The sequence below is a fragment of the Scleropages formosus genome, chromosome 4 (genome assembly GCF_900964775.1).
Source record: "Scleropages formosus chromosome 4, fSclFor1.1, whole genome shotgun sequence".
Classification (NCBI taxonomy): Eukaryota; Metazoa; Chordata; class Actinopteri; order Osteoglossiformes; family Osteoglossidae; genus Scleropages; species Scleropages formosus.
Genome location: NC_041809.1, coordinates 3,242,806 through 3,268,269, shown reverse-complemented (window position 1 = coordinate 3,268,269; position 25,464 = coordinate 3,242,806). Strand labels below are relative to the sequence as shown.

General features: G+C 57.3%; 1 protein-coding gene across 3 annotated transcripts in view; it reads right to left on the bottom strand.

The window, feature by feature from the left end:
* Positions 1–24,278, bottom strand: part of LOC108927088 (phosphofurin acidic cluster sorting protein 2) — a 41,214-nt gene extending 16,936 nt beyond the window's left edge. For 2 of the 3 annotated variants that reach the window (XM_029251227.1, XM_029251228.1), the window contains exons 1-4: positions 24,055–24,278; positions 7,164–7,251; positions 783–872; positions 494–619 (exon numbers count right to left, since the gene is read on the bottom strand). In XM_029251227.1, the coding sequence (XP_029107060.1) occupies positions 494–619; positions 783–872; positions 7,164–7,251; positions 24,055–24,278 (528 nt within the window). Of the gene's footprint in view, positions 1–493; positions 620–782; positions 873–7,163; positions 7,252–15,812; positions 16,421–24,054 lie in introns of those variants that run through there. The other variant, XM_029251229.1, reaches the window with a different exon arrangement.
* Positions 24,279–25,464: the final 1,186 nt, after the last annotated feature.

Genomic DNA, 25,464 nt, shown 5'->3' with positions numbered 1-25,464 from the left:
CGAGGCGAGGAGGAAATTCATCAATAATCCTCCATCTTCCAGATGGCAAGACCCAACTACCTCCCGCGGGGAGTCGCACGCCGATGGCCCGGACGGTCCCTAACCGGAATCTCTCCTCCGTCCCTGCTCCGCGAGGACTACTCCGTGCGGCGCCGGAGAAGAGAGCGGGACGGAGAAGTTCCCTCTGTGCGTAAACAGCACGGGGTGTCCGACGCGTGCGGCGGTGTGCGCGCTCCACGCCCAGAATCCCGTCTCACAGCAACTAAATATAGCGAAGAAAACATGGCTGTGGCTCTGCAATATTAATGTCTGGCTTTGAAGGAGGTCAGCAGCGCACCGGGGGCTCTGGAACGCGTCTCTGCCCGGCCCGGGACGGCGAACGGAGAACGATGAAACGCACGCACGAGCGGCTCCGATCCCTCGCTGCTCCGCCGAAAGCCGCAGCCGCAACGCGACAGCGTGCGTTTCTCCCGCAGAGACGCCACGGCCTCACCTCTGCCATGTTGATGACCCCCACCGCAAGCGTCTTGTAGCCCAGAATGGTGCGGTTCTTGTACCGCTTCCGTCGCTGCAGCATGACCTGGAGTCGGTTGGCATCCCTCTTGAGGAAGTGTGGGTACTGCGGTAAAAAACGCAATAAGCACACCGAGAAGCCATCGACGCCCCTCGGGCTGGCAGTGCCTGCGTCTGGAGTGTTGGGCTGGCCTGCCTTTCTCTCGCCCTTCCTCCAACGGAGGCTGCCTACAGATGCTCGCCAAGCGCGTGTCGGCGGACTCTCTCACCTGCAACGAGAAGGTGAGCTCCAGGTCGGTCTCCATCAAGCCGCCGGGTGGGAGCAGGTACTCGTTGGACCTCAGCACCCTCTTGGATCCCTGTGTTTGAGAGAGCAACGCACGAGTGTTTCTCAATCGGCTCCCGCTGCGGGAACGTGGGTCGCCCGGGTGCGGTACGCGTCTTCCGGGAGCCCGATGGCGCACTGCGGGTTCGAGCAAAAGATGACCGTGGGGAGCGGGAAGGGAAGCCTCTCTCGGTCTGGCTGGGCCTCCCTGGTTTGCCACCAGGAACACCAGCGAATCCATCCCCACGCATAAGACCCCCCCCTTCCGTTAGACCTGCCCTGCGAAACAAGCAACCATCAGAAGGGCATCAATTTATTTTTTTTTATTCTTGAGAGTCGACGAGCCCCACCGTCCCCCATCTCCCTGGTTTGCTGTTCTTCGCCTTACAGAGAAACGTTACTAGAGGGAAAACGTTATCTGTTCTTCTCGGAACGGTAACTTTGTTCGGGGCAACGTTTCTCCGGAAAAACAAACGCACGCACAAATAATTAAAAATTAATAAGCGAACACTGAAGCGAGGCACAAAGAAGAGCAGAAGCTCAAATTCATGGTAGAAACGAGAGGAAATGTTGCGCCTCAAAGGACACACACGGCAGCGATCTAACCCGGAGGTGCGGAAGAGCAACGGTCGCACGAGCTGCAGGATACGCTAGGGAACGGGTCGCGTAAATCCAGAAGGAAGACCTGCGTTTACAGTCTAGGTGTCACTCGGGCAGGTGAGCTGCAGGTAGATACGTCGCTGCCTGTAGAGCTACTTCCTCCCTGTGTGTGGAAACGGAGTTCCGGGAAGGCAGTGTTACCGCGGAGCTGATCCGCAGCTCGGTCCGCATGCCGGCTGCTGCCCTCGGTCCAGCGAGTCGATTCAGTCCCACGATTAGAGGCAGAGCGTCGTTCACCTCTGCAAGCCGCCAGTCGGTCGAGGTCAAGCCAGATAAATAAACATTCCCTTCAGGAGCACAGGCTGCTGCCTCGCAGTGCCGGAGCTGTTCGGCTACAGGTTCGCCGATCACTGGCTCAGTCTGTGGGTTTGCACGTTCTCACGTCTGCGTGAGTTTCCTCCGGGTGCTCTGGTTTCCGCCCAAAGTCCAAAGACATGCAGTTCAGGTGAACCGGTGACGCTTAATTGCTCGCAGTGTGTGCATGGGTAAGTGAGAGTGTGAATGCGTGGCTACCCTGCAATGGACTGGCACCCCGTCCAGGGTGTACCCTCTGTGCGCCCAGTGATTCTGCGATAGGCTCTGCACCACCACGGCCTTGACCAGGAGAAGTGGTTAGCGAAAGTGACTGAGTGAAGTGATACATCTTGTGCCACAGGCATATAGTACCGTGCTAAAGTCTTAGGTACTTAGATGTTCCACAAAAATATTTGTTTCAGACCGTTATTTAATGTCTTCTGCATCAGTGTCCATGGAAAAGAGCATATCGTACATTTCCAAGCATTCCTTTTGCAAAAAGTTACAGTAGTACAGTAAGGGTTTTGTATGTCATTAAAGAAAGAAAGTACCCACACACACAGTTTGAACCCACTTATCCCAAGCGGGGTCACGGCGAACTGGAGCCCAACCCGGCAACACAGGGCATAAGGCTGGAGGGGGAGGGGACACACCCAGGACGGGATGCCAGTTCATCGCAAGGCCCCCCCAAGTGGGACTCGAACCCCAGACCCACCGGAGAGCAGTCCCTGGCCAAACCCGGCGCGCCAAGCGGTAGTTGGCGATGGATAATTACTAAGCTTTGTAGGAAGTTTATTCATTAAGAGCATTATTTTTGTAAGCATTCTCACTTTACAGCTCTCCCCCCCCCAAAGTGCCTAAAACTTGTGCACAGCACTGTAGTTAGCAAGGTGCTGGTGTCCAAAAAAGTCTTTGAGAAAGATAGGGCAGATTGTAGAAATGACTCTGTGTGTGTGTGTGTGTGTGTGTGTGTGTGTGTGTGTGTGTGTAGAACTATTGATGATGAACTTTCCCTCCACAGGGACACAGAATTGAACCTCTCTAGTGCCATCATCATCATGATCCCCCATCCCATTAACAAACCGCACCCCAAGCCCTACACCCTTACGTCCCGGGTGAGCAAACACACTCATCTGGTCCTCATGGTAACCAGCACCACCGGCACCACCAGCACCACCGCTGCCAGCTGAGTCATGTCGACAGCGCTGTCTCTGGCATCTTCCGCACTGCAATTCAGTCAGCTTTTCCCACACGATGAGCCCATTTTCCAAATCTGCCTTTATGATTTGCACCATTAGCAAAATTAAACAGCGGGCAGGAGAAACGCGGCTATTGCACCGGAAACCCCACCCTTCAGTCTTAATAACTCCACGAGGGCTGATCTCCTATCCAGCTGACCTTTGGTTGACCTCCATCTCGCTGCGCTCTCCTTCCACAACGGGCACATCCCACAGAGGTCTTGGCTTGAGCCCAACCTGAATCCCTCAAACTTCTACAGAGTTGCTGAAACACAGAACCAAAGGGTAATCTTACTCCGGTAGAGACGTGGTTCAGATTAAGCTCAAGAAATCATTATGTGCCATTATTCACACATAAAGACTGATTCTTTACAATTTGACATTTGTTCTTCATCCAAGCTTAAGGCAGCATTTGTTGGCCCCTCTGACGACGCTGACTCTCTACACTGTCCTCCAAAAGGGAAGCTAAAGCCTTTCTACGAGGACTTCTGCTGAACGCTACCGATCGTACGGATGTGGCCGCACTCCCCCGTCCGCAACCGACCGGTCAGAACGCGGTACACCGACACTCTCCCGCATGGCTCTGGACTCCACTTTTTAAGGCTGCAGAATTTGTGGAAAGAGGCTTGGCACTGACACCGTTAGCCTAGTTAGAGGAGAGAGGGCAATCGGTCTCCTCCGTGGGCACTAGTGCCCCTCTTGGGCCATTTCCCACAGTGCACCGCTGAAGGGGAACCCACCGGAATCAGGCTACGGAGACAGCAGGTGTTTCCTCACCGGTATTCATTGACTTTCAGTGAAATCCCAAGGAGGGAAGCCCCACTGCATTATGCTGGATGGATAGATCAGGTGGTTGATGATGTAGATGGATAACATCATATATTAAAAAAATCAAAGCAATGGACTTAAGTATATTAACAGCCTTAAAGGCGAGTTAAAGACTTTCATTTGTTTTTTTTTTCCCCCCAATCGCAATATTGCATTTGTCTAGAAGTGAGTCTCATTAATCCCTGGGTACGAACGCCTTTACAGTCAGACAAAGAGAAGGAAAAGTGGCGAAGTCTGCAATGAGCTGGAGCAAAAAGGTCATTGACCGCAATGGACAGGGTGCTAAATAACGCCGGGGGTCATCCCATCGGTCCGGGCGGCTCTGGAAGGTGCTTTCCGTCTGCAGTCTGAGCACCGCCACATCCGCCCTCTCGACTGCACGTGGAGGACGCTGCCATCGTTGGCAAGGCCCTTAACCCGACCCTCACAAACAAATCCCTTCGACAAAGCAGCAGCTCTGTGTTAATGGGACCGAAACCCAGCACCTCCGGGGGCCTGAGACTCGGCCGATTCTTCCGCCCAGATGCCCGTCTTCTCACAATATTCACATTTATTTATTAATCTGAGATTTTTCTCCAGAGCTAAAAACAAAATTAAGCTACTTGTTTATTCGTTTGCATAGCAGGGTAATTTTTACTGTATCAATTCAGGGTAAGTACAGCAGCAGGAGACAGGATGTGAACCAGGAGGCAGCTCAAACTACCTCCATGGCCTCCAAGTCTAGCTGGCTGACATGAAACTGTATAACGCTTATTCAAACTGGTACCAGGCAGCAGGGTCTCCGGTCCTGGAGCGGTTCCAATGGAAGGCACCCGGCCAGCAGGCAGCTGGCATTAATAGGGCACGCAGATCGAGAACCAAAGCGTGAGCTTTTGAGCAACACCATGGCCTGTAAAGGAAGCACCAGGACTGCCATCCATGCCTGTCTGATGCCACCTCAAACGTGGGCTCAAGGAGGCTCCTTGGTGTGTGGCCTGGGGGTCTGGCCAGGTACCTCATTTCTCGGGCCGGTGCCCATGGGACTGCTCATCTCCCCCCACCCCCGTAACCCAAACGATACGGTGGGAGCTCAGATTTAACGCTCCACTTCCGTGCACGGGTCCCGCTCACGCGCCGCGCCGCGCCACAGCCGCCCAAACGAGGTGCAACGATTTCACGCTCTGCGGGAAACCCATATCGTGGTTCGAGCTTGTGCTCCGCCGTCTTTGCTCAAGGAAGAAATGGAAAAAAGACCAACACGCAGAGTGACCTTGTAGGAATCTCAAGTAGAAGATCTTGTATCGCATCCAAAGTTACGACCCAAAGTACACTAGAGAGAGCAGGATTTTTGCAGTCTAAACACTTGCAACGAGTGCTCTTTAGGAGAGTGACCGTTTCGTCGGTGTGCGTTCCATGGGATTACTGGACACAGTCTTATTTAGGGTCACGTGTGAGGAGAAACATCTAGAGGGCACTTTGGTGTGTTTAACGCGGAAGGAATGTGCGATAGCTCCCTCCAACGTGCTGCACCCTCCATCTTCCTCCTCATCGCATCACACAGAAGAGAAGTCCCTCTGTCCCTCGGAGCTGCTGAATCCTTCCCAGCGTTCAAGAAGGGAAGGATTGCATCTCTTTCAGATCCATTTGTCTCCTGATCTACTGACAGCTGCAAAAACTTGCACCATGTCATCTGTCACGATCACCTTTGTATTTCCTTGAAGACTCAGTTCTACGTGCAGCGACTCATGTAACGTGTGCTGGAAAAACGGTGGTATCAGACAAACGAAACGCGCTTCGACGATCGCGTCTACATCGAAATCTCATAGCCCATACCCTAATTTATTGTGAGCTGTACATTATGTTGTACAAAATGAAAACGCTAAATGGTAAATCCCAGGAAACCAAACTCCAAAACTGCCGGTCTATTATGGGATGCTGCTTCTCCTCAGAGGCCCAAACTTATGCACTTTGTTTCTTCTTCTTCTTCTTCTTCTTGCCACCGGCACCCTAGCGAACATCACGAGGATGTGACGGAGATTAATAATTATCACGGGCACATCTCAAGACGCGCAAGCTGGGTGACAGCAGCTCGACAGCGACCCCCAAGCACATCTCCACGAGCATCTTCTTCCAGTTAAAATTGGTCTGTGATAATTACTGCTCATGTCGAGGTTCATAAAATAATCAAAAGAAACATCGCAGGGAGAGGAGATGAGTTCATGTTCTCGGAAGTGTCTGTGTGACACCGCGGAGTTGACAGCCCTGGCATTTCTTGCGACAAAAATAGGCCGTACTGTACGCTTCGCGCTTTGGCGAAATGCCGCGACGTCCTCTTGGAAATTCGGAGAGACACGAAGGTCCGGCGATGATGCGCACTTTCAGAAACGATCCTGGGGAAGCGGCGGTATTTCAGTCAGCCTTCCTGCTGTGCCTTCTCTATGTGTCGTAGCGCAGAAAGGAACAAGCAGGAAGGCGGCACACGCACGCTCAGCCATACATGTAGGAGTTCCTACAGCGGAAGCCTCTGATCGCTGTTGAGAGACGTGCGATGACCTTTCAGCCCTGGAGGTCCCGCCTCCCCCACCGAGGAATGTGGCCCACGGCAGCTATGCAGCCTCTGGATGTCCTCCCGAACTCCCTTCCGCCAACTCTGGTCTCTCTTAGCTTCCCATTGTTGCAACGGAGCGACCTGTCGCCTTGACAACAGACCGCCGCCACCTCTGGACTTGAAGGAAAAAGGTTTGAATCCCACCTCCTACCGCAGTACCCAATCAAGGTAGCTATCAACAACCGATACGGTACAAATTACCGAGCTGTATAAATGGGTAAATCGATGCGAAGAAGCTTGTCCTCACACCACGAGGCTCCTCAGCTGCACATGGCAGGGGGGAGGGACTGAAATCGCAGCAGTACTGGGTTTGGAGAGAGTCAAATAGAAACCGGTGAAGAAGATGACTGCATCCAACACCTTCCCAGCAAGCAGCTGCTTCAGCCGGGACCCCACCGGGCTGCACCGGGGGATCGACCGGTACGGCACAGGACTTCGGGTAAACGGGTGTCCGAGCTGCCGGACCGTCTCCGTCTAGGACACCTCAGCGTCTATGTAACAAACAGTCCCCGAACCGACAGAGAGCCCGTGAAAACGGAGCGGCTCGCAGGAGCAGAAACGAACACGGCCTGCAGGTGACCGCCGGCCGCAAGCTGGAGCACAACGTTTAATAATGCGGCACGGCAGGTGGAGAAAAACATAACCAGCATGCACCCGGAGTCAAACGGGCAACCGGACCCACCCGAAGAGGAGCGAGGGAAAGGTTTTTGTACCTCACCTGGATTTTAACAGCAATGACCACCGAGTTGAGGTCTTTGTCCAGTTCCTTCAGGACGACGAGCTTCTTCAAGGTGAGGCTGCACAACCTGTGCAGGAGAGAGGATGAGGATGATGACGACACTTGGCACAGGAGTCCTCTCATCACGCCCTTCAGGCGCCCTACCGTTCCGTGTCCTTTCTACGCCGGCATGCTTCGGCAAAGGCTCAGCGAGGTTCCTCCAGGTTACGCACCAGGGCGTCGATCAGCCACCGCTGCATAACGTCGGAACCCTGGGATTATGCCTTCGCTGCAAACGCCACTTACGCTCACTTGTGCCCTTCGCTGACATTTGCGATCATGTGGTAAATCTCCGTAGGAAATGTGGCTACAGCATTTGAAATCTTCCTTTACACTAAGCCAGAGCGCACCCCCCATCGCAACAGTCCCGTACCCCGGCGGCGCGAGGCTCCGCCGGTAAAGAGACGCTCCGTGCAGCCCGTGGTACTGACTCATGGGCACGTGCAACGCGATAAATAAATCGCAGGTACGCGTACAAATCTGCGATAGTTCGGGACAAAATCGGTGACAAGAACATCCTCCTCAAGGCTGCCGTCTCGGAGCGCTGCTGTGCCGCGCGCCCGGAACCGAACGGGGGTTGGGCTCAGGAAATACTGCTCTTCGTACAGGAAAGCAAACACTGCTTTTTTTCCTGATACACACACACACACACACACACACACACACACACACACACACACACACTGAGGCCTGGCTACATGGGAACAGCACCGCATTTCAGCTCTAGCTACCCATCACAGCGAGCCCCCGAACGCCACGTGGCACCCGGTCCGAAACCGTTCCCGCTCCTCCGGCACGGGGTTCGGCTCCAATTCAAAGGGCTCGAGGCGAGACGGCTCGATAAGGGTCCCTGCCACGCAGGGCGACTGCAAACGCACGCGTCCGCGGCGGAGGGCAAACGGGACCAACTAACGGGCGGTGCGCTAGTGCGCGCCGAGTGACCGGACGAGGAGCGTCCGGCAGGGACTCGGCGAGCGGCACGGCCACCGCGCAAGCATGGGAGAGAGGGCCGAGACGCGGCTAAGCCTCCTCCGGCTCCGCGGCTGCCAGCGCGTCAGGCCCTGCTTTCCAAACCTCATTCCGAGTGCTTTTTGCCACGTCATTTTGGCAGGGGGTGGGGGTTGGTGGGTTCCAGCTTATTCCTACAAACACACTGGCTCATAACAAGCGCGCGGTCTGTTTCCTACTCGATAAGGACTCGAGGGAAAGGGCAGAAGCTCCGCGTCTCGGCCTGCAGACAGGCCGCACGAACCGACGCGGCGGCCTGCCGGCGCACGTCTGCCGGGTCCAGGCCGGGTCCGCTTGAGAGTATCGATCATGACGGGTGTTTACATTTCAGGCAAATTTGTCTTTGGCTCCCGATCCCCGATCTTTACTGCTTTGGGTACAGAAAGGCAGAAAGCGTGTGTGTGTGTGTGTGTGTGTGTGTGTGTGTGTGTGTGTGTGTGTGGAAGGTTCTCCGTTACAGCGAATTCTGTCTTTCAGGAAAGTGAGAGGCTGGGGGGCGTCTCTGTGGGTGAGAGAGGGGGTACGGAAGCGTGAACCTGTAATCCAGGCACAAAGAGTTTCAGTACACACACACACACACACACACACACACACACACACACACACACATTAACCTTCAAACTAGCAAAAGTACAGAGGATCTGCACCCCCACATGCCCACCCCCTCACCCCATCTCTGTTTATCTCTCCCTGGTGATTCCCATCGGCAAAGAGATTTTACCCCCGACCGGCAAGACAAGACTCTCCATTTTTAATCGATCATGCCGCCTACAGGCTTATCGGTTTCGACGGAGACGGTACGCGACCCGGCGCAACGCTCAAATCCCCTCGCGGCAAGGGCCTTCAGCCTCCCGACACTCCCTCTGTCCAGCTAACTGAGATCAAACATTTCCCATTTCCCACAATTCCCCCGCGCTGGCCGAGCCGATCGGAAACTCGCCGGATCGCCGCCTTTGAGCGCCCGTTTCCACGACGAGGTAAATGCTGCAGAAGCTTGCAAACGCTGCAGCTTCTCGAAACACAGGACCGCCCATCCGAAGCACAGGAGCACAAAGAAAACGACGGTTAAAGATCTATGGGGCCGTAACGGATGAGCGCGTTGATCCTCCATCCCTCGGAGACGCATCGGTGCCGCCGGCACCCTGGAGAAGAGCACTGCTTTCCGACAGCACGGTCAGGGTCCGAATCGCACGTTCGTTTACTCAGTCCGTCGGCACCACCGGCGGCCGAGCGCTCGGGGGACGTTCCCGATCTCGACCCTAAAGAGCCGCTTGCGAGGTTGGTCAGAGCGCGTGCCCTTCGAAGGTCACACAAACGCTCCTGGGGCTCACCCCAACCCCCCCCCCCCCCAGGAGGTAAGGCTCCTCTGCCTCAGAAAAGGGACGCTCGCAGCAGGGCCTCCCTCGCACACTGTACTACCGAGAACGTCAGCAAGGGACGGCGACCGAGCGGGAAGAAAACGATACAGAAAAAGCCCTTCTTCCCCCAGGCTGAGCGCATGAAAGGGGTTGTTTTTTTTTTTTTTTACACAAAGTGCCTTTTACTGACATTATTTGTTCCAGAACAGTCCCCGGGGAACAGAAGCGGAGAAGAAGTACGGACAGCGCGCACTCCAGACGCGTGCGTATATGCGCAGCTCGGAGGAAGCGACGCCCCGCTGCTCTCGGGCTCAGCCACGCCGCTCCGCGGTCCGGTCCTCCTGCGGTCCGGCTCATCTTCAGAGCGGGGACGTGAGCTCATCGCCCCGCCTCGCCCGTGTTCGAGCGGGCAACAAACAAGTCACGCAGCGGTTCGAGTCGTCGCCTTCCACAGGACAGAGGCTCGAATCCCACCTCTTGTCGTAGTACCCTTGATCAAGGTACTTACCCTGAACCGATGAAGTAAAAATTACTCAACTGTTCAAATGGGTAAAACACGGCACGAACCTTAACGTGCGGAACCGGTTCGGAAAAAAGCCCCGACTGAATAAATAAACGTGCATTTGCACACATCCCTCCGGCATGTTTTCGGTCAGGCGGACAACATTTCGTCTCGGAATCGCGGTCTCCAAGCACATCGACATCTCTGGTTATGCTCCTGTGCCGCTCCACTCCGCACCGGGTACGGCTCGAACCCGCGCCATCGTCTCGCGTGGGCCGTGGCTCGGCCTCGACGTCATCGGCGCATATCTGGGGCCCGTCTCTGCTCGGCTGTCGTTCGCGCGCCCGTCCTCAGCCGGGGCCAGCGCTCGCAGAGAGCAGGAAGCGTTGCTGCCGCGTGGGAAGTGCCCAGGAGGGGTCGGTTCCGGGCGGTCGCACTGTTCCGGATTGAAACCCCCCCCGGTGACCGGAGCCCCGGTCTTCCCCGATAAACCACCCGAGAGCAGCAGAGCTCGATCGAGAAAAGCAGCGAGCGGTAAAACAGCGTCGTGCCCAGGAACGTAAGGGCTGGAGCGGCCGGGGTCGCTGTGGGAAAGGCCCGCTGTGCCGGTCGCCCCGGCTGTACCGTGGTGAGGACCAGGTCAGAAAACGGCGCCGAGAGGCTGCCGTACGAATAACTCCACAGTCCAGGAGGAGTCCGCCAATTACCAGCGGTGAAAAAGTCGTCCAGTTGCTGCAGTTCCGAGCCAAACCGTAACAGCTGTTCGCCCTATAATTTACATTTATTTGTCTGACACTTTCCACCAAAGTGACTTACAACGTTAATCTGCTTACAGCTATTTACCCGTTTATACAGCTGGGTAATTTTCATTTTACTGGAGCAGTTTAGGGTAAGTACCTTGTTCAAGGGTACTACAGCTGGAGACTGAATTCGAACCTGTGACCTTCGGGTCCAAAGGCAGCAGCTCTAACCACTACAGCTAAACAACGGCCGTCATTTTTTTTTCTTTTTTTGCTTTTTAAGGATATAAGACTACATGGATAACATCAGAAGCTGTTTCTGGTTGTTTTCCCAGTCTCCGGCTAATATAAGAAAGACATTCGCCTTCTAAGCACAACGCTACCATGCTTGGACCACGGTAATGACCATTACTGTTACTTAATGGAAGCTTTTATCCAAAGTGACTCACAATTGCATTAGAGTTTTTGCTGTTGGCCATTAGTAGAGCAGGAGATTTTACCGAACAAAGGAGTCACGTGGCAGGTATGGCGACAGGCCGGTCAGCGTCCTCCACGCGTTCCTGGTCCAGGAGGAGCTGCCGGCCGAAGGCGTCGATCGGAACCCTCGGCTCAGGGAGATGAGTCAGGGCTGGGCTTCCTGGGAACCTTCCACGTAGGACCCGCCTTCCTGTTCCGTTCGCAGGGCCGGCAGGGACCCGACAGCTGAACACGGGTCCCCAAGGGCTTTGCGTCGCACCGGCTGCGGCCTTGCGCTGCGGGTCCCAGCCGGACAGCGGAAACCAGGGAAGTGGACGTGTGCGGCGAAACCGCAACGCGCAGCCGTCCAGGAAGCCAAACAAACGCGTCTCCTAGAACCGCCCCGAGCCCTACTGTCGCCCGCCAGCCCTGCGAGGTCGGGACCGCTGCCCTCTGCCGCTCCTCCCTGGAGATCGGTGGAGCCAAGGTGGGGTGAACAGAAGGATTGCACGTGACGAAGAGAACCTTCTTGGTTCCTCAAAGGGACGCCACGGTTACGAGAGACGTTTTTTCGGTGATGGTCGGCCGTGAGGGCGCCGAGGGCTCAATCTGCTGGATGAGGAACGAGAGCTTCGGGAATCCAGGCCTCGATGCCCACATGGACCGTCCCTGGTCACCGGCGGGCCTGATTCGAGGAGCCCCACCCACGGTCCACCTCCTGGAGTACTTCATCAACACAAAGGTGAGAGAAATCAGGCCGGTGCAGTGAAAGCAGCCAAATGATTTCCTGCACGTGTGTTTGCTTATCAGGGTGGCGCGACTGCGTCTGTGATTTGTTTGAACTAGAAACCGCTGCAGACATTAACCCCGTGTGACCTCGTGCCTGGACGTACGGGGCCCGTAACTGTCAACAGTCGCACGGGAAATGGACCGTCCCTTCCGCGTTGCCTCGGCACCTAAGGCGCGTCACTTAAGGGCTCGAGGTTGAACCTCAAGCTCCGTCAAAAACGAAGAGGTGGATTCCGAGGACAGCTGGGTCACTGCAGCCAGGAAAGACAAGGAAGGATTCGGGAGAGACCGTCTGTCCAGAACACGTTTATAGGGGTTGTGTGGAGAAAGACCGGGGAACAGACCGGACATCTCTGCGTGCCGCTCATCTCCGGTGCGACCTCATCTATTTCTCGAGCCGCATATTCACAGCAGCTGCTCTCGTCCCAGAAGACTCGTCTGTGGTCGATCTCGTGCGACTCTCTCGGGTCCTAAGAGCGCGTCCTCGGTTCCATTCTTAACAGCGGCGAAAGCAGATGGTCAATGAGAAGGACACACAGCCTTTGGACCATTCTGGACTAACGTACACAGCACCTGAAGCATGAGGCAGAAGGTCAAGACTTTGTTCTGAAGACCTCCTCTGAACTTTGTTAGGGTTCGGTCCAGGTCTAGGGTTTCACTGCTTGGGAAAGGGTGCAGGAAGAGGAAGGACCCCTCAGAGAAATCAAAGCGTCTCACTGGAAACCTGTGGTCTCATGAGGGTCGAGAGCGAGGAGGTTTGTGAAACCAGATGTTCTGATGCTAATCGTGGTCTTTGCTCGTGGGGCTTAAAGGTTCCTCAAGATCCTGGGCGCCAAGAGCCCGCAGGGAGGCAGAAAAATGTAGCTGTTTTTATGGGCCCCTCAGTACCCAGGGGCCGCCGTCCTGTCGCCACCAAGACGAGCGCAGCAAACTCGGAAGCGCTTTGTCCGTCCCGCGGCGGAGCTCACCTGCCCGCCACGCGCTGCATTATTGACGGCAAACCAAGCGCCCGCTTGTTTAAAAGCTGCTCCTGATTAAAATTTCATACGAGCAAGAAAATTCCTCCTGGGACGGTGGGGGGGGGGGGGGTGGTTCTCGTTCATGTACTCAGGGCTATTGTTCACTTATGGATGCTCTTGTGTTCACCGTGCGAAAGTCAGCGTGCTGGGAGAGGCCTGGGGGACCATGGGGGGTAAGAACGCGGGGGCAACAGAGCGGAAGAGACCCTTTACAAAGACGGTTTCAGAGAGCAGCCGGGTTCCTTTTATATTCCATCCATAATTCCTGCAGCGATAAAAATGATAAAATAATAATCTGCAAACTAAGCAGGTCAACGTTTACAAGTCTGAGCAGCAGGAGGTGGGGGGGGAGCTCAGTAGTCATGTGATTAAAAACCTGTTTTCGGGCCCAAATATACGTTCGCGAGAGACAGATGGTCGTGCGTTTCCCGCTTTAAGGAAATCCTGTCTGGGACGCAGCAATAAGCCAATGAATAAATGAAGAGGGTTTAAAAAGAGGCGAAAGGAGGAAGCGGCCCGTGCGCCGCAGAGCCGACGCCGACGGCACGTTCCCTCGTCCCGCATCCGCCGCTGCCCCCCGTGCGTTCAGGGAAAGGGCCGGGGCTTCGAAGGCCAGAGCTCAGCTCTTGGAGAAGCCGCGGCGCAACAGACGCGCGCCAGATGGATTGAAAGCGTCGCAGGGTTTCTTGTACTGCACGGGGTGTGGGGTGTGCGGGGGGGGGGGGGGGGGGGGGGGGGGGTACTTGGTGTTTCGCTGAGGCTGATGGGAAGGAGCGAGTCGTGCGAGCGCAAAGAATCGAGGGCGAAGCGCCAGAAGGCATGTGTTTACTCTCGAGTTAAAAAAAAAGAAAAAAGAAAAAAGAAACGATCTTTCATCACATCGGCGTTACGAAAGATGTTGGTCCGATTCCTCGCCTCCCGTGTCGACGACGCGCACAGCAGCGATGTCTGCGAAAGCGAAAAAGGAAACTTTAATAGGTGTGATTGCGGCGCTCGCTCCGACAGCAGCCCCCAGCGGACGGCGCCCCGCAGCATCTCGCGTCTGCTCGCTATTTTTAGGGCTCCGCCGGCGAGGGACGGCGTTGCCGTGACGCCTGAGACGCGCGGTGCGTTTGAGCGCACGCTTGGCAGGCCCACCTCACACACTTTGCGCTTCGTTAACCGATGAGGACGACTGGCGCGGGTGAGCCGAGCCGCGCCCCGCCTGCGTGTGGGACGCTCCGGGACTGGGGGATCGTGGGTAAACGGCGAGCCCGCGTGCCGTTCTTCTCGTTGGTTACACATACGTTGACGTAATCCCACTTCTCACCTGGATATTTATTCATTTGACAGTAACAACGTTAAGCAACTTGCAGTGATTTAGCCACTGATACAGCAGGGTAATTTTTACTCTATCAACTGAGGGTGAGTTCCTTGCTCATGTGCAATACGCCGTCTCTTGCAATCCGGGAACCCAGGATCCCACCTCTTTAAAGGTGCTTACCCTGAAGTACCTTGACAAAGGGCACTACGACAGGAAGTGGGATTGGAACCCACAACCATTGTGTGCCATAAGTAGTGCCGTGAGAAGTAATTCGGAGCTGAGTAACATCAGCGAGACCAGGATGGGCAACTATTATTTCGCACGACACGGAAACACGAGAAGAGCGTTGTGCTGCAACTGAAACTAGACGCCGCGGTTCCAGGAGACGCAGTGAGACGACCTCCTGTGTCACGCATCACACATCATAAGGTGGGCGCTGTCAGGGGGCGGGGGGGGGGGTGCATCTGTTTATACCAGAGACCGTCCTTATAAAAAACAAAAAACACACACACACACACACACACACACACACACTCATTCTCCCAGCCAGGACTGAAACGTTATTCGTTCCGACGCATCTCGTCTAAACGTTTCCGCGTGTACGGAACGCGGGACGAGCGGCAGCGGTCGGCTCCGTTCCGGTCGCGGCCGCGGCGACAGGCGATGATCTTACACGTTAGACACGTACGGGAGAGTCCCGGCGCCGCTCAAGCGTGCGAGATGCTCCCGAGGCCCGGGGTCCCGTGGCTCCGCGCCGTTTCCCACACCGACCCGCACGCGGCGCTCCTCCGCATCCTTCATTCGTGTGCCAAAGCCTCCGGCTGCTCGTACCCCCGACTCACTGAACCCTTCACTCTTTAATCTCCTTAATCTTATCACCGAACACCGAACCGAAGAGCCTTTCGATCCCCGCGTCGCGGAAGGGCTCCGGGGGGATGGGTTCGAGGCCGGGCTCCCAGGGAGCGCGGGAACGTGCGGCCGGCCCCGTTGACCGAGCGTTCGCGAAGGACGCGGCGACGAAGGGCACGAAGGGCACCGAGGAGCCCGAAGCGTCACGGGGAGAAGAGGGGGCCCCGCAGACCAAACGTGACGAGCGCAGAGGAAAGACCCTCCGAGAGACGCGCCATCCATACGTGCCGAGCTGGCAGGAGAAGCAGGACGCAGCCGGTGCCAAGAATAGATTCGTAATCCACTTCGCTTTTCGGGAGCTCGGAGCGCGCTCGTGACCCGGGTTCAGGGCTCGCGCGTGCGGCGGGACCTCGACGAGCAGAGCGCATTAAGCGTTACTTCCGAGAAAAGGCGTATCTATTTAACGGCGTGTTTAGCTCATCTCCGTGGCAACGCCAGGTCGGAGCCCTTGGCGTCCGCTCTCCGTCATGCTAACGGGCAGCCGCTTCCCGAGATAACTGCTCACCGTAAGCGGATTACGACGTGCGGGCGGCTCCAATTCATCGGGCCACAAGCGGCGACGGACGGCCCCTCGAACCCGAGTCCGGCGTCGGGCAGCCGACCGCTGGCCTGCAGGGAGGAACAAGAGGAAGAGCGGCACGGTCTCCTATGAACGGATGCAACGACATCGAGCACAGCGCATCATCGCATGACGGGAATAGTAGGGATGGGGGGGGGGATGTCGTCCTAACGCACCACAAATTACACTCGTACTTATATAAAAGGAACGGGGTGGTTCCTCACCAGTTGCGTATTTTATCGAATGTGAAATCACTTTAAATACCGGAATAAAGTTGTTTTTATGATAAATATTGTGCTTCATCTCACTTGATACCCAAACGCACAGGAGGAGGAGCTAAGGAGCGCAACGACTGAGGAAAACGCATGACAAAAACTGAGCTCGGTCCAATGTATCTGGCGCGGTCGCGCTCACGTGAACGGTTAACGCTCTGGAAAGCGACCCCGAGCCCACGATCGCAGTGAAACCACGTGAGGCGAGGTGTCCTGTCAGGGTGGTAGAGGGGCAGGAGCTCAGGGTGGACCGTCCTCGTCGTGGCGGGCAAGAGACCCCAGGACAGGTGACCAGGTGCGGTGCGAGCGTAACCAGGAACGGAGGGGGGTGTTCGGGACGAAGGAGCTCGGGAGAGAGAGAGAGAGAGAGAGAGAGACAGAGAGCGCCATGGGAAGGGCACAGAAATAGACACATCCAGCATAGCGCCGCCGTGCTGCAGGAGGGGTTCGATCCCGGGGCTCAGAAGAAGGGCGGGGGTTGGGGCGCGTAGAGCCGAGGAACGATCGCGAAGCCCGTCGAGGGTCAGGACTCGCAGGCCTCGAAACGCGGACCGCGAGCGGTCACCAACAGCGGAGGAAGGGCCGAACCCCCCGACTCAAGAGGAACGTTCCAGAATGCCCGCGGCGCAACTCACGCAACAAATCACACGTGCGCGTGAGCCCCGATATGGCCACGTCCAGCTCGTAGTTCGTCTCATCCTTCCAGCAGATGAGCGTTTGCCAGAACATGTGCTCCAGGACTGAGGTCACCGTTTCCACTTGACCGGAGCGATTCGAGCGAGCGCAGCGCTGGACCGCAGGGCCGCGTGGAAGCGAAGCCCCGAAACGCAGGAACGGGATCGTACCGGAGGCCCGAGGCACCGGCCGGAGCTGCCAGCTGGACTCTTTCCAGGCCGCTTTCTCCTCTCGACCATTATTTTCTTTTCGCTCCATGCAGATGTTGCAACGCTGGAAACAGCTGGAATGTTTCGTTCTGAGCCGCCGCCTGGTGTCAAAGTCCCGCTCGGCGTCCTTCCGCCGTCCCTCTGCCCCCCCCCCGAGGCATACGCTCAGGCACGCCTCTCGCCCCCGTGCCGATCGCGAGGGCGGCAGAGAAAACAGCCCCAGGAGGCGCGGTTTCTAGAACGATCGGGACGCTCCGTCCCGCACGGTGACGCCGAGACACGCTCGCACCCTCGACCGCTTCCACAGAAGTGCTCGGGGAAGGGAGAGGCGGGAGGGGCGGAACAGCAGATCCCGTTTCCTGGTTCCCACCCCCTGAGGGCCCCTCAGCTCGGCCGCGGAAGAGCGAGGGCGAGCGGAGGGCCTCCACCGCTGCCAGCGCTCACAGGAATGCCGGACATTCCCGCAGGAAACAATTCCGCCTCTAGGAAGCCCTGGGGGGAGGGGGGGGGGGCAAAACAGGGCCAGGGGGCGGAGTTTAAGACCCCTGGCTTTCACCCACAACCTGAGTCTGCAGAAAACAAAACCAAACAAAAGGGACTGTCAGCGAGGAGGGGGCGGGGCAAACCCGAAAGCCAGAATGTTCTCGGTTCTGAGCTCCCTCTCCCCCTCAGAACTGCTGAACCCCGTCCAGCTTTCAGGAGGGGTCTCACACCCATCTCTTTTCTCTCGATCTTCTGCGAAGCGTTCGCTACATTAAGAACAGTTTGCTGGAGAAGAAGAGCAATAGAGGGACGGTGTCTGTAGAACGGACAGCAGTAGCGGGGGATGGGGGGGCAGCGCTTAGAACCCAGGCCTGAATCCTACATCCTGCTGTAGTGCCCTTGCAGGCGCGAGCTCTGAGCCACATTCCTGGAGTGCCGGCGCGATGCGGCTCGGCAGGGATCAGCGCCGACTTGTTCGGCGGTGCGGAGTCACATTACAGGCCTCTTCTTCTCTCAGCAGTTACGAAATCAGCTCAGGGACACCTCCCCCGTGGGGGGGGGGTTGCCGGGGCTCAACGGGGGACACCGAGGCCTCGGGTTCGCGACTCGGGAGGGAGACGGGACCTCTGTCGCAGCAGGAGAACAAAAACAGAGACGTGAAGCTGACACCCTTCCGCTCAAGGGGCCCGGGTTCGAATCCCACCTCCAGCTGTAGCACCCTTGATCGAGGTACTTACCCCGAACGGATAGAGTAAAAATTACCCAGCTGTATAAACAAGTAAATCACTGTAAGTCAGTTGAGAGAAAAGTGAAAAAACAGGAAACGGACAGGAAGGCCGCCATGCGCTCCACTTGTTAGCGAGCGCGCGACTTCCGGAGGGAGACGAGTCCGGCGGAAGAGCTCGGCGAGAGAGTCGGACCCCCGGACCCCCTCGCAGGAAGCGAGTCGGCGAGGAAGCGGCGTACGGGAACCGCGACGGGACGGTGACGTCACCGTGGGAACGACAGGTGCGCGTAAGCCAGGTGCGTGCGAGCCGCACCCGAGGGAAAGAGCCCGGCGCGTTCCGGCTGCACCCGTCTCGCCGGAGCCCAGCGTGACTCGCGCCTCCCAGAATGCCACGGCCTTCACTCCCTCCGCGGTGCAGGCGGCAACGGTCCTCGCCGACGCACCCCCCCCCACGCACGGTACACGGTTCGACAGTCACCTCCTCAGGCACCCAGGCCCCGCAGCTCCCGGGGAGGGGCATCTGTGTGCGGCTCCAAATGACAACAAAAGCCTCCGGGATGAAAATAAGGAGAGGGCGTCTCGGCGAGTTCACGACCCCCAGCGAAGCGATTTGCTTCCTCTTCGCTGCACCGAGACAATGATGCCGAGCGCCGGGCCGCCGACTCGAGCCGCTCCCTTCGTTCCCGACATCCAAGCAGGGTCGGTTGGCGCACGGGGGGAGGCCCGGGGGCGTGGCCTCTCGCCGCTCTGAGACACGTTCGCGGCAGGACAGCCGGACACCTCAGCGTGCCGGAACATTCCAGATGGTAGAGCTTCCCCTCTCGTGCTCACAAAGACCCGGGGACCAGAGCGGAGGGACAGACCCGCAGGGGCCGAGCAGCCCGACGGGGGACGGTTAGGGATTTCGCAGCCGTTTCCACGGAAACGCGAGCCAAGCACAAGGCCCCGGGCACAGTGTGCGAGGGAGCAGGATCTGGGTTACTTACTTTGTTTTACCCATTTAAACAGCAGGTATCGCTCTGCAGCGACAGTGGGACTCGAACCTGTGTCCTTTGAGCTGTAACCGCTACGCTCTACCTGCTGTCGCCCTGGACTCAAAGGACCTGGGTTCAAATCCCACTCGGGCTGCAGGGCCCGTGGTCGAGGTACTTACCCCGAACCGATACGGTAAAAATTACCCTGCTTGACAAATGGGTAAATCAGTGTAAGTAACTGTAACAGCGAACCGCTGCGGGGAGAAAAAAAGCGTCCAATAATTACACAAAATAACTGAAGACTGGCGGTCGTCCAGCTACAAGTGCAGGAAGTAGCTGCCCTCTTCCTCTCTGGAAACGGATCACGGGCGCGAAGCGTCGGACCGACAGCGTCATCCGCACCGACCGGGACTCGGGTGCGATAGGAGGCGTCTCCGGGACGAGTCGGTACTCGAACCCTTTCCCTACGAGGCCCACGCCAGCGGTGACATCACTCCCGGAGTCCTTCATCAGCAGAGGACCTGCAGGAAGGCCAGGTGAGGACATAGGGACTTGCAGCCCCCCCCGTCCCAGTCCCGGTGTCCCGCCTGGTCCCGTCCCCCAGCCCGAAGCGCCCCGCACACACACACACACACACACACACACAGCTGGATGGAATCGTGGATCAGTGCCGCTGGGGCCCAGAAGGAAACGCGGTACCGTCACTGAGCACAAACTGCTTTTTGCAAAGGAATGTTAAACCCTTCATCCCTGGTGTCTCCCTGCAACCAGTCAGCAGCGTTCATCTTGCGCTCGTCAGCATCCACATTCTAGAGGGGAAAGGAACCAACACACACACACAAGCAGCTCCAAGCCAGAAAAACACATCTCAGGGTCGAGTTGCTGGGAACTGGACCTCAAAAGCACAGCAGACGGCAGTGAAGTACGGTAAAAAAACTGATCAAACTGTGTAATCCCACACACACAGACACACACACACACAAAGTCACTTCTCTAAAGCCTTGGCCTACTTTGAGGGATTATCGCTCGGCCAAAACCCATTGAGAAAAACTGCGGCTCCCTCTTTACGAGCGGAACGGAGACGCCATAATGGACACGGCGTGACACAGTGGACAGTTGGACATCAGCAGCGTCACGCCGCTCCTCTTCAGCTTCGAGCTGCACACGGGTCTCTGTGGAACCGGGGGACTCTCGGGACGAATGACGCGGCTCGCCGGCCGGGAGGAGGGAGCGGGTTCGAGCGGGTCCTCCGAGCGCGCGCCAGGCCCGCCGACATCACCGGCGTCGAACCCTTTGCCGTCACTGCGACCGACCGGGGCCGCGGCTCCTCCCGGGTGCCGGGCTCCCCGCCACGTGGGGACTTTCTCCACGCCTCAACTCCCGCTCCGCTGCGATACGTGCAGGAGAGCGAGGCATCGGAAGGGACGTCCCGGGGGGAAGAACGTTCTAGAATCGCATACCTCGATAAATCAGACGGTGACTCGAGGCACACGCTGTTTTCGCCAGCGATCCCGTCTGAGACGGCACCCGAGCGGAGCGCTGGCCGGGCCAAACTATTGCTCACTCTCTGCGGCGTGGATGTGCTCGCGGGCGGAACTCGCTCGCTCGGCAGCCTCGTCCACATGCGCTCCGGGAGGCGTTCGAAGAGCCCTCGGGGATGCGGCGGAACCGCGAACGCACCTCGTCCCGAGTGCTGAGCAGGCGCTCTCCTGGACCGGACCCTCAGCAACACCGGCTCTCTCTTGGATGTTTCCTTTACGCTCCGTGGGCCTGGGTTCAAACCCCCCCAACCCCAACCCCAACCCCAGCCCCAACCGCTCCTCTCCCTGATGGCTGTCCTTTCCACTGCCAGGAGACAACATGTGGCTCTGATTTGAGTTCCTGAAGCTGTTCTCCACCCCACCCATCCTCCTTAGCATGTGCCCAAAACCCTGCTTCCAAGGGGAAGCCCAAGGATACGGGTTCCTAACCACATCCCACTAAGAGACGCGCTGTATCGCTCTTAACTGCGGTACTTCACCTGAAACAGTGCAGTAAATTTACCCTGTTGTATAAACTGGTCAAACCTGGACCGGAAGACCGTCAAAGCGATGAAACGATAACAACAGCGGCGATACTAAATAGGCCGACTTGGCACACGGCACGAGACCACGCAACTCTCGGGGTGCGGAGGGGCACAGGGAGCCCAACGAATCGAATCGAGCCGCCCCCCCGTCGACTCGCAGGCTTCCCTTTGCCACCTTGCTGCAGTGTGTGTGTGTGTGTGTGTGTGTGTCGCACGTAGACTGACAGGAAGCCACAAGAACGGGGCACTTTGTCACCGACGTCACGCTGGAACAATAGCTGGAACCAAACACTGCCTGGGAGCGATGAGCTCCACCTTATTCACACGTCCTGCGCCTGCCCCACCTGTCCACGTCCGGGGGGGGGGGTGACCCAGAGGAGGTCCTAAACCGCAGCGAACATTCAGGCCCAAGCGGAGCTCCAGGTCCGAGTCACACAGCGCCCAGCCAGAGGCCGGGTGGTGGGGGGTGGGGGCGGCGCGGAAACGTCCACCTGGGTCCCTCGTGCTCTCGGCCCCATTTCCTTGGCTTTACTCATTTGTCAAAGCTGCGTGGAATATGAAGAAATGACAAAGCGGAGGCCACCTCGGGACCCGGGTGCGAGGTTCCGCAGGCCCGGTAAAGGCGCCTACGGGTGACGCCTCGGGCGGAGCTCTGCCGGAGACGAGAAGCGCTCGGCGCTACGTTTGACGGCCGAGCTCCCGGAAATAAGGAAAACACGGACTGGAGGAGGCAGGGAAGGAAGGACCCCCCGTGTTCGTTTCGCACACGCAGCGCTGCGGAAAACGCACCGTTTCACGCAGCCCTCGGCGCACCCATCCTCCGAACTCTCGGGGAGCCCAACTCGGCCAGGATCTGGTGGGATTCAGTCGACCGCGAGAGGTTTGGCCGCACGTGGCAGGAAGAAGCGCCGGCGAGAGGGCGAACCGGGTCAGCGGTCCAGGGTGCGAACGGCCGCTGCGTCTAAGAAGGGAGAATTCAGCCCCGATCACATCGACGGCAGAGCGACTCCACCTGAGGGCACCACCAAGACCGCTGCATAAAGCGCCGTGTCCCCCTCTAATTCGCAGGAGACATTAGTGTCATTTGTCCCCCCCGGTGTCTACGGCGAGTACGGTAACCGTCGCTACGGCCGGACCCTTCGACCCCCGTCTTTATTTCATCTTTACATCTCGCAACGAAAGCCGCAGCCGAGCTCGTCCCTGTCCGCTCCCGGCACCGGGGGCACGAAACATCCCCCTGGTGTTGATGGACGGCAGACTGAGACATCCCACCGTCCCCACCCCGGGTTGCAGCGTGTGACGCAAACGCAGTTCACACGACTCTTCCAGAGGAGGCGTGAGCCTGTCAGCATGTGGCGACGAGTAGCTAAGGGGTTCTTTAATTAGCACCGTCTGTGTGTGCGCGGACGTGTGTTCTGCTGCTCCTCGTCCCCCAGCTCGTCCCCCAGCTCGTCCCCCAGCCCGTCCCCAACCAAACAAGAGATGCTCCGGAACAAGTTCAGAATCTGCTCAGCACAACGTGAAATTTAACAAAGCAATTAAACGGCAAGCAAACCTCACGAATAACTGACGTCCAACAGCCCTTCCGACTGATGTCAAATGTCCCCTGGACAATAACGTCCCCTCTCTGTCCCGAGCTTCTCGCTCCGCAAAGTAACAGGCAGAGGCAGCCGGTCGCGTGGCAGTTAAAGCTACTACCTTTGAACCTGAAGGTTGCCGGTTCGAATCCCACCCGCAGCCGTAGCCGTAGCACCCTTGAGCAAAGTACTTACCCTAAATAGTACGTTAAATTACCGAGCTGAAGGGGTAAATAACTGTAAGTAGCTCAACATTTTAAGTCGCTTCGGAGAAACTCGCCTAAATCGACAGACGTGGGTTGGAGGCGAACAAAATATAAAGGTCAACGGACCAGCGGTTTAGTGATGGGGCAACAGGGCGGCGTCCGACCCGGAAGACGACGACACGCACCTGGACACGCACCCATTCGGGTGGAACGAACCAGCGCTGAGCTCTGCGCAGCACACGCGTCCTGATGTTTATTACTTGGATTTACCGCGTTGCTCCGCCAAGGAAAAAGAGCTGATTTGTGTCCAGGATCTTCTCCAAATATGATTTCATGCCTCACTTGCGCACTGGATCCGCTCGACGCACATCTGTTTATCCGGCACATGATGACTGTGTACATTGGTGGAGAATCAGCTTCAGGAGGGCGTGAAAATGACCAAATGCACAGGAGACACCCATTCCACACACACACACACACACACACACACACAAAACTGGCTAATGGATGCATACACCTTCCAGACCAGGAGCATCCAGAGCATCTCTCTCATGACAACCACACACATTGGGTCAGAAAGTGACCCAATGAGTCTCGTACAAAGAAAAGTGTTACTTCACACACTCAGCGACACACTCAGCAACACACACAGAGAGCTGGAGTGACAGGCGGACTCAAGAGGTGGCAGCAGGGAGGGGAAGCGGTTGCCCTCAGTCCTCATCAGTCCTCATGTCCCCAGTCAGTCCCCTCCGATCCCCGTCCCCCGTCCCCCGGTCCTAGTTCATCTCGCGCTGAGCCGTGTGTCTCGGGAGCATCGGAGACGCGGCGCGCGAAGGGACAGAGAGTAACAAAGTAACAAAGAACAGTAAACAAAGTAACGCGCCGACACACTGACACACAAAGTGGCACTAACGCAGGCTCTCTCTCTCTCTCTCTCACACACTCACACACACACACACACACACACACAGCGCTGTGTGTAAGGCCAAGCCAAAGGTACCTCGGCACGCAGCTCGGGGACGATCGGTCTATTTCCCACGTCGCGAAGAGGTTCATGGGCACCACGGGCACCGAGGAGGAGGAGGAGGAGGAGGAGGCGGCGAGCGCGGCGGCTGCGGCGGCGGCGGCTCCGGGCGGGACGGAGGCGGGAACCGGAGCCCCTCCGCCGGCCGGGTTCAGCAGCAGGGCGGGCCGCAGCCCTCCTCTCTCCACGGCGGCCGCCATCGTCGCCTGTCCCGGGCAGCAGCTGCGCGGCGGCCGTGCGCCTCCGGATCTCGCGGGGGCCGTGTGTGTCACACAGTGTGTGTGTGTGTGTGTGGCGGGAGCGCGCGTCGGAACCGCGCAGCGCGCACTGGATAGAGTCGGGGCGGTAGCAGCGCCCGTGGAGTGGGCGGAGCCGCCGTCACGGGGCGGGGTGTCTGTGTGTGTGTGTGCGCGCGCCATCCATCCATCCATCCATTCAGTCTCCCGTTCATTTTTCATTCACGCATCTGTTCGTTTCGCGTGTTTTCACCTTAGTGAATAAGGTGTGTGGGTTGACGACACTACAGAGTTCGGTGGAAGTCGCTTCGGAGAAAACAAAAAGCGTCTGCTAAACAAATAAATGTTGTAAATGTGGAAAAAAAAAAAAAAACCCCACGGTCGCACGTGACGAGTCTTCCGATGTGTCACGTGCAACAATATTCACACATAAACCGCGATCATGTTCAGCGCAATGGGATGTGAACGTTTGTTCAAAAGAACACGGAGTGAGCGGAACCAGAGCTCTCTCTCTGTGTGTGTGTGAGTGAGAGAGAGAAAATCACAGTGTTTTACACTGCAAACAAACACACAGCGCTTCTCTCACCTGCGCATCGATCTGTTACAGCAACGTTACTACGTGGCTTTAAAGAGAGAAAATCCTGACCCCTGGGACCCAGCTGCAGAGACCGGCCCGACCCGACCCGTGACTCGAACCTTGACCGTATGGCCTCTGAGGGGCACCGGGGGAAACCGGAGCACGGGACGAGTCTCCACTTGTGTCCCCTATTCATTGTGCAACATTATTACAGTATCGACTTCCTCACTTCTGCTTGAGCCTACGGTGATGTACGAGATGCGACGTACTGGTAAAACAGGGTACTGTCACTGCAGCTGTTCACGGCAAGTATCTCGAAGGGCACTGCAGCCGGAACAAAGAGCGAGGTTTGAACCGCCACGCGTCCGGATCCACGTCCTCGTGCAGGTGGACGCCGGAGCCGTCGTCCCTCGTGGGGCGTCACGCAGGTCATCGTGCGGCGTGGGAAGCGGCAACAACCAATATCGCCGGAACCTGATCCCGTTTTGCCGGATTTATTGCAACTAACATCATTTTTTTCCCTTCGGTGCTGGGACAAGCAGCGGGACAGACTGCCATCTGGACAAGAGGACC